The 9,849-nt window shown below is 36.1% G+C and overlaps 1 protein-coding gene across 1 annotated transcript in view; it reads right to left on the bottom strand.

The window, feature by feature from the left end:
* Positions 1–9,849, bottom strand: part of USH2A (usherin) — a 375,273-nt gene that overhangs the window by 175,478 nt on the left and 189,946 nt on the right. Inside the window, exon 36 of the mRNA XM_036380788.1 lies at positions 3,088–3,239. Coding sequence (XP_036236681.1) covers positions 3,088–3,239 — 152 coding nt within the window. The remainder of the gene's footprint in view (positions 1–3,087; positions 3,240–9,849) is intronic.

Below are 9,849 nucleotides of genomic sequence, written 5' to 3'. Positions count from 1 at the left end.
GAACAAAGTAATTTGTTATTATGTTATTTATAGCGACAATTTTGTTTCTGCTACATTATTTATTTGGTGTTTTCTAAGGAATAAGATGGTTTCACACTTCTGTAAGTGCCTCTCAGCTGCAGGTTCTTGGGAGTGCTAATAAATGCTATTTTTAATCTGCCACACCTGCTCTGTCATCTAAATAACCAAACATATTTTCTCTGTCCTTGAAACATGAATGTTGTACTTTTCAGATGTAAAGATACAAAAAGATTGGACAGCTTATTGTTTACAACTGCCATGTGCATCAATACCTCCATATGTGCTTCTCTATTTATACACTTTCTTATATTGAAAGTAAGTGATAAGTTGCAGTAAAGCCAACAGGATAAAGTACATGCTTAAAGATAAACATAGATTTGTTGGATCACTGCCACATTGATTATTTGGGTATTTTAGTCAAAAACATCCTTATGGAAGGATTTGACTAAATGGTGCTTTCTAAACAAAGTAATTTCCAGTAAAGTGCTCCTAAATGCAGGTGCTCCAATCAGAAACATGACAAATGTGAAGAAATTATTAACAATTATGTTTTTCTACTTAAGAAGATTCAAAAAAATCTTTAAATAATATAAATTTGTAGCAATCTGTATCATGTCTTAAACAGTTGCGACAGCTATATTATGTCTTTACCTTTTTTTATAATGTGCTATACAAACATATGGCACAGAAAACCTTATTCAGACTTATTTTTCTAAATATCATTTTACACCACCCCGTGGTATTTTCAGACATATTCACTAATAGTTTAATAAACAAAGACTCTTGTATCATATAAGTGACACCAAATCATAGAAATCATAGAATAGGCCTAATAATATTGGGAAAAGTACAAGCATACATACTACTAAAACCCTGAAATTTAAATTTAATAGCAGTGGGTTGAGATGAGAAATATTCAGTGTTGAACATTTCCACTTATAAATAAGACATTTACAAGAGGTAACACATTTCAAAACAAACATAATTTGAGTTCTCTTGAATTTCTCCAAAGAATCCATTACAGGCTACACTAGCCCTTAATAAACCATTTTTTTCCCTCTTTAGGGATAAAACACCCAAACAATTAGAACAGAAAAAAGCAGTATCTTGGATGTAATAGGAAGAGATTAAAATGCAGCCTTTCTTAATTTACTTAACAATTTGCATCTCGCTTAAAAATAAGTCACAGTCACAGAAAAAAAAATCAAACAAGAACTACCTAATCTGAACAAAACCATGTTTTTGAAATAGAATAACAGCTAATGCTCTCATAATTAATTAAGATCTTCAGAGCCACCTTCAGGAATATAAGGTGGACAAATTCCATATTTAGGGGAATGTCACATGATGTTCCTTGATCGATTAGGGCACATTAAGCACAAGATCAGCAACAAAAATAGCTGGAAGCATAGCAGTTTACTGCTGGGAAATGTTTCCCATACTATTTAGAGCAGAGGCAAAACATTAGGTTTCTCTTTTTCTTCTTCTTTTTTTTAAGTATTGGATTTACTCCGTAATTGATATGAAAATCTTTTTTAAAAAATCAAATGAAGATCCAGTGCTTTAACTTCCTGGCAGGACTTAGGTGAGCCTAAATCAAGATGTACTTCAATTCCTGTGATTAGAGATGGATCACTGTCTCTGGAAAACAGTTTGTGTACTGATCATGGGATGCAGATGAGTATCAGCTACCGCAACCCCTTTGAATTGTTCCAAAAGTCAAGTTACGAGTCTGTATTTCAGTGGAGATCTCAAAAAAGACTACTAGAAATATTTTTTAAACTGTAACCACCGGTGTTCTCTTCTTTCCTTTTGATGCCTATTTGATAGGACAGTAGTACTGAAAACTTACATATTTCATCTGTATGCAAAGTTTGGTAATGAGTTTTCTTAAGCATCATTACCAACACAATGGATTAGGTTATTGCATATCAAGTACCTTAAAACATGATTTGCTTTTGGGGTATATGTGAAGTTGTAAAAAAATGTACAAGAAAAACTGGCAAAAAGCCATTCAAGCTTTTAAGAATAAATATTCTTCAAAGTAGAGCAAGCTATAAAATGTTTAATGGTTATAAAGTCTAGTTGTCTTCTGCAGAGAGAAAACATTACTGGCATTTGAACAAAAGCAATCTTGGAAATAAAATTGGAAATGTGACTAACAAATTACAACACAAAAATAAAACCTGGAAGTTCTTTCCTGATAAAAAATAAACTGTGATAGAAAAAATAGAAAGGAAAACACAAAACCCTCCCAAACCTCTTTTTTCTTCCCTCTTTTTTCTTTTACCAAATTTAGAAGCCTAAAAATAAAGCTGAATTAAACAAAAAGTTAAATCCCAGAATAAGCACAGGCCTCTTTCTCAGTTATGCTTGAAAACAAAACCAAGCACAGTAGATATGAATCTAGTTATTCATCAGCTATACTATGAAATCATACCAGATATATCAGTTCAGCTATATATCCAAAAACCTTTAACAAAATTAAAAACCCTCAGGAGGTCTGTTTTTCACAAATTTGTCAAATTTAATATTCCTGTGTTCTCAAATCCTGAAAAAATGGGGCATTACACAAGACTGCTAAAATCTGTCAAGTATAATATTTTGATCACATACTTGCATTCAAAAGATTTATGAATTACCATATTTTCCTTGTTCCTGTTGCCACTTCTAGCTTCTGCAATTCTCAAATTAACTTTAGTCCTTTCAGTCCAGCAGCTAGAAATTTGCTCATTACTGGAACAGTAACTCTTTCTTTATATACATCCTTGTAAATCTGGTTAAAGCACACCTGCACTTTTCAAACATATTAACTCCATTTAATTTCTATAATGTGCGTTTCAGCCTCCGTTTTTGTCTTCCCTCACTGTACCTATGTTCTACCTTGGAATGGTGCCTAACAATGACCTATTGAATCTTTAGCAGCTCTTAAACAGGATTTTTTTTTAAATGTCACATTTTGCCAGATGGGTTAGTACTGCCCAGAGTGAATCATCACCATTTACTCTGATATTCACTGTCATCTGACATTTATTACATTCCCAGAATGTAAATTAAGGTACTCACCAGTGGACCTAAAGCACAACCTTTTGCAGTGCATGCCTGGACTCTGAAGGAATGCAGACTCCAAGGAGCAAGCCCATAAGCATAACAACTTAGCTGTGATGAATTCTGCAGCAGAACACCATCCATGTACAATCCATAGCTAGTAATAATACCTATAAAACAATGTGATAGCACTTAGTAACCAAAAAGCTACAGAATTTAGAAGAAAACTAATGCTACAGACACCAAGGCAGTAGTAGTAGTATTTCAAACTGTTCACAATTGAGCAGATATTGTTTAGCATGACTGGGCAGATAAAACTCAAAAGAAAGATACTCTCCCAGCTTTAACTATTGCAAACCTTACAAGTGCACTGCATCTCTTTAAACAATTTCACTATTCCAAAGATTCCTATTCACTATTCCTTAAAAAACTTGCTTCTGAGAGGCTGCCAACACCACCTTGGAATGAGGGAAACTGAGGCAATTCTGGTTTAGAGTCTACTCTGCATATGGCTTTTTGAACAATACAAAAAACCATCTCACATCTTAACAGCTTCAGACTTAGAAACAAAATCTTCAAAATAATCAAAATGTGGAAGGACAACTCAGTGCTATAACTACAATGAATCAGTAACAAATAATTTTGTCACACAAAACACCTTTTTCATACTCTTTCTTTATAAAAATTACTTCAGATTTTCAGTGCTTTGCCAACAAACTACATACTTCATTAATTTGGGGTATGAGTGGGGTGGTTGGAAAATTTTACCCACTTTTCTTCATGAAATCACAAAAGAGTAATGATTACTGTTTCCTTCTCAATATGCTGTAGAAAAATTCCTGAAGTAAACTACTCCTTTCCTAGTCAATCTAAAGAAAGAAAACATATTTGGAAACTCAAACATTAGCAAGACTTTTAGACAGAGGAAAAAATGGTCCTTCTTGTATAACTGGCTAATACTAACTAAAAATGCAAGTGATTGCTTATTGCATTTATAAGGAATTCTAAAACTTTGTTCTCATAAAGGTACATGGTAGGATAACAAATCCTGTAGAGTATTTTGAATTTCATGAACTAAAAACTTCGTTTTACAGATTTGCTTAGATTTTAGAAACTGAGCTTGCAAAGCAGTACTTTTTCTTAGGGCTATTCTGCCATCTTTCTTACTTCTGAATAATCTCCCTTTTTAAAAGTTATTTAAATGAGAAATCCTAAGCCAAATAAATGCAAAGTTATAGGATATATTTGAAGTGATTTTAGTTCAGAGGATGCCTTCCAATCCTTCCATTATAAAAACAAATTCTATTGTAAAACTATAGGTCAGTTCACTATTCCTTCCCTTAAAAATTAATTTTTTGAAACTACATTGAGGAAGATTCAATGTGAAATTGAAAAAATATTTTCCACTCCACAAAATGGAGAACTGCATCATAAATAAAAGTGTACATACAACTGTTTCAGCTGAGCTTTGAAGAGTTCTACTTCAAAATATTTATATGCTAAAGATCTGAGTATGGTGAAGTGATTCACACACTCCTCAATTCCTTTCTCTTCTAGAAAACTGAGAGGCTAAACTCAGCTCAGACAGCAGAGATGTGCAGGAGGAGGTCCTGGAAAACCTCACACTATCAATCTTACCACATTTGACTGGGTTTCTAAAGCAAAAATCCTTTGTCTTTCTGTGCCTAGTTGCTTGTGAAGCAATAACATGAATGGTTGATATTTTTCCTACAATAAATAAACAAATCTTATATATATGGGTATATACTTTAAACTATTTTGTTTATCTCAGAGGAAAAATGTGAATGCTGGCATTAAGGATGTGTTTTATAGGGAAAAAATGCCAAACACTGACATAACTCTAAGCATCTACTATACCTGTAGCACTAACCCCTTTAAAGTACAATAGAATAGAATCTTAAAACTACCTGTGCTGGAAGGGACCAACAGGACAAGCCCAAGAATCACACCATGTGCCTGAGAGCACTGTCCAAACACTTCTGAACTCTGTCAGGCTGGTGCTGTGACCACTTCTCTGGGGAGCCTGTTCCAGTGCCCAAACACCCTCTGGGCAAGGAACCTTTTCCTGATCTCCAACCTAAATCTCATGAGACACCTTTATGCCGTTCCCTTGGGTCCTGTCACTGGTCATCAGAGAGCCCAGATCAGTGCCTAATAAATCATTATTAATTCATTTGATACTTATGGTATCAGCACGAATCATAGTCAGGTCACTTGGCATTAATGTTTTAGAGAGTTCCTAAAGCCACAGCACTGTGCTGCATGCCCACTTGAGGAGCAGCTTGCTGATCAGCTCTGTGAACTTCCGTTAGTTCTCCCAGTACAGATAGAGAACAATCATCTCCAAAAACCTGATCCATTACCTCTTGATTTTACTTCTGCCTTTGCCATGTAGGACACTGATGGAGAAAACTACAGTATGAAAAGAAAGGAAAAAAAAGTACATTTCAGAAGAAAATTATCTAATAGTCCATTTTTGAGATATGAAGCCATTTTTCTAAATTAGGCAGTAACTATTTTCACCAGGGATGAGTAACTCTGCTTCCCTATTTCACCGGTATAGGCTTCCAAAACATAGAGAGAAAAAGTTTAAAGTTAGCCCAAAGTTAACAAACTTCTTGAGACTTGCTAGATACTGCTGAAGTTTACCATGCATAAAATATATAAGACCATAGGACATTTTTGTGATTTACAAGGCTTCCTGAACAACATGTGGTCACTATGAAAAGATGCAGTTTCTTCATAGTTTTGAAGTCTAGGCAGCTAGGTCAAATCTTGATTTCACTGAAGACAAAATCTCTATTGTCTATAGTACAATTATGTTTCACCATTGAAAAGAAATCCAAGAATGCAAATTAAACTTAAACTGAAGAAAGTTATAAAATCTTCTTCTTGCTCCTTTCCCCTCTCTGGGTGAGACCATATAATGTGTCAATGATATTCAAGACACTAAAGAGATTTTGAATCCAAAGTACTACAAGCACTTTACTCTTAAGGTGCAATCTACAGGTCAAATCTTAAGCAAACATACTTTCACCTACATCAATTTCACTGACTACAAACACCAGTCGTCTCTCATAAGCACAAGGATTTGCAAGAACGAGTACTGGCTTAGTTCACTGAATAATTTTATAAATCAGTTTTTACTATACCTAATATTTTCCATTAAAATTCCACATGGCCTGGGAAGGTACAGTCTGATTTAGACTTGGTTTTATCTATGACATGAACAAAAAATGAAGTTTTTGAGAACTGACCAGCTAAGGAAAATTTTCATTGGAAAATTTTCAAGGATTTTAAAAGAGCAGCTATCAAACTATATGGCAAGATTATAATGGATGTGCTCTGAAGAGGAGATCATTGTTTATTAAGGCCACTAGAATAATGAAAGGTCAAAGCAGAGTATCTGATGACACATGATATCACAAGCCTCTCCATACACTGCCCTCATCTAAATGGTCAATATTGCCTATATTACCTATTACCTACATATGTATGCGATATGTATGTGTAGAGTGGCAGAATCTGGGCCATGTCCCATCAACCATATTATTGCTGGATTGAAAATAAGACAAAATAAAATGTCGATATTTCAAATATATTCAACATGCCATCTTCCAAAAGTCTTTTTTCTACTTGATACATAAGCTATATTTCCAAAGCAACTTTCAACAAAAAATTAGGTGTATAATTTCCCATTTTTCTATGAAATATTTTTTCCCTCCATATAATGTAAATAAGCCCTAAATTCAATAACAAACCGTAGCCCCGAAGTTCGATATCTACATCTGGATAACACAGGCCTAGGTGTTCCTATACCCCAAAGCTTGTTTCCCCTCATTGTGCCATCTTTGTGAAGAAGCCATGTAGCCTTTAATCCTTTTTGCCACCTCTGACCTCCAGGGTAGCATTTTAATTCTCCTTAATTTTTTTCTAATTCACAGCAAGCAGCTGGACCCCATATATATCAGGAGGGCATGGCAAAGTCTGCGCTGTCCAAGCCCCAGCCAGCCCAATGGAAGCTGATAAGCCTCCTCAGCCCATGGAAATAAACAGTAGCATCTGTCAAGCAGGAGCAAACGAAAGGAGGCAGGAGAGAAAGGAATGGCCCCAGAGAACTAATAAGGAGATGACAATCTCTGATATGCAAACCTTTGCAATTCTGAGGTTTCCACCTGAAACAAAGCCAAGCTCAGTATTTTTGAAAAGCACTGCTTAGCAGCCTGAAACACACCAAGTTTGATCAAACTCATTTCAAAGGAGGAAACAGTTTTTACGCTTTTGGGGAAAAAAAAATAAACAAACAGAAAAATAAAGAATGCACCAGTAGAATGCTGAAGAAAGAAAGTTTTAGGGAAAGTACCTAAGTACCTTCTGCTGGTTTTTCTCAAATTTTATTCTCCTCAACTATGATATTTTTCAGTCTCTTACACAGTTTTAAAACACTGACACAGCCATTATAAATGATATGGCCAAAAGGCAGCCCAAAAGATGTGCTGAGAACGAGCAAAACAAAGTCACTGAACAATGTGAACCTTCCTGATTAAGCATTTGCTCAGTCAAAACTTTTAGAGCTTATTTGCTGTTGAGTTTTTTAAAAAGTCTTTTCAAGAAAATGGAGAAAGGATGGAAACAGAAAATTGGAGAATGAGGAAATATGTTATTAGATAAATCACAGAATCATTTAGGTTGGAAAAAACCTTGAAGATCATTGAGTCCAACTGCTAACCCAGCACTGCTAAATCCACCACTAAACCATGTCCCAAAGTGCCACAACTTTTCATCTTATAAATACCTTCAGGGATGATGACTCAACTGCTTCCCTGGGCAGCCTGTTCCAATGCTTGGGAACCCTTTTCATGAAGGAATTTTTCCTTATACACAATCTGAACCTCTGTGGTACAACTTGAAGCAATTTCCTCTTGTGCTATTGATTGTTCCTTGGGAGAAGAGACTGACCCCCACCTGGCTACACCCTCATTTCAGGCAGTTGTAGAGAGGGATAAGGTCTACGCCCAGCCTCCTTTTCTCCAGGCTAAACACCCCCAACTCCCTCAGCTGCTCCTCATCTGACTTGCACTCCATTATCTTTCCCAGCCCCGTTACCCTTCTCTGGACTCAGTCTAGCACCTCAATGTCTTTTTTCATAGTGAGAGGTCTGGAACTAAAGACACGATTGGAGGTGTGGCCTCACCAGTGCTGAGTACAGGAGAACAATCACCACCCTGGTCCTGCTGGCCACATCAGTGATGATCCAGGCCAGGATGCCATTGGCTTTCTTGGCCACCTGGGCACACACTGGCTCTTGCAGCTCAGCCACTGCTGACCAGCACCCCCAGGTGCTTTTTTCCTCAGCAGCTTCCCAGCTTGTGGCACTGCCTGGTATTGTTGTGACCAAGGGCAGCACCCAGACTGGGCCTTGTAGAACCTCACACCATTGGCCTCAGCCCACTGATCCAGCCTGTCCAAGTCCCTCTGCAGAGCTTTCCTGCCCTGCACTCCCACCCAATCTGGAAACAGCTGCAAACTTGCTGAAAGTGCACCAACATCCTCAGCAGTTCCCTAGCAAGTTGTTTATTGTAGTTAAAAGGAGAGACAAGCTGGACAAAGTAAATGCTGTATTAACAAGCTACAACACCCAAATTCAGTCATGCATCCTGGCTTTTAGTTGTTTTAAAGGAAGCTTGTGAAAATTTATTTCTTAAACTCTAGACCTTTATTGTGTGCTGTTGATATGCATGTACAAATATGTATATGGACATATATATTTATATTTCCTTGATTAGTTAAACCACTCTCTAAATGGTTTGGATTTTTTTCCACAATGCAAGGATAACACGATCAGGCCCTGAAACTAACTATAAAAATGCCTATTTCAGGGAAAATTATTCAGACTTTAGCACTAAGCTACATACATGACCATCCTCACCATTTCCTCCCATCCCTTACCCTTCCCCTTTCTCCTGCCTCCTTACCTTTGCCACACATGCTGATGAGATCTTAGAAACAGAGTTAGAAAGTTTCTAAGGGGCTAGGAAGCAAAATCTTCCACAATGACTTCCAAAGAACCATAAATTGTCAAATACATTATTTAACAGGTGACATATTCTTATTTCTTTCTAAATTTAATGTAAGACCTTACAGAATACAATCACCACTTCTGGGGGAATAATTTAAAATGTCTTTAGTGAAGTTGAACAAGTAGGATGTGCTTTATCACAACTGAATGTGGGAAAAAAACTTGCAGGAAAAAATGAAATTTATGTGAAACCACTGGGAGAAATAATTCCATATGTTGAAATAATATCATGAGCCAATAAAGAAAAACATTTCTGATACTTCAAATTTAGTGACTCCTACATAGCATCACTCTGATTTTATTATCATGCATGTAGCAGTGATTTAAACTGCTAAAATCAAAGCAAATTCCAAGGTAAATGATACTGTGCAACCCCACTAGAAAAGTAACATTTGTCTAGAAGTTTTACACACGGACATTTTGAAATGGAAAACATTTCTAAACAAAAGAAAGTATATTGTTTAACTTCCACAGCCATAGAGAAGTACAACTATATAATGAGTATGCAGAACACAAATCTAATTATTATTACATATCAATTAATGTTTTATTGGAGGGTGAAATTAATATCCTAGACCGATATTCTCCAAGAATGCCTGTTCCTCAGCTCAGCTGCCCTGGAAAACATTGAACAATGAGATGCAGTACACAAGAACTATCAAAAGGGAGCACTTTTGAGC

This window comes from Molothrus ater, chromosome 3 (assembly GCF_012460135.2).
Source record: "Molothrus ater isolate BHLD 08-10-18 breed brown headed cowbird chromosome 3, BPBGC_Mater_1.1, whole genome shotgun sequence".
In the NCBI taxonomy this organism is placed as follows: Eukaryota; Metazoa; Chordata; class Aves; order Passeriformes; family Icteridae; genus Molothrus; species Molothrus ater.
The sequence above is the reverse complement of the archived record's forward strand: the minus strand, read 5'-3'. Positions and strand labels throughout refer to the sequence as shown.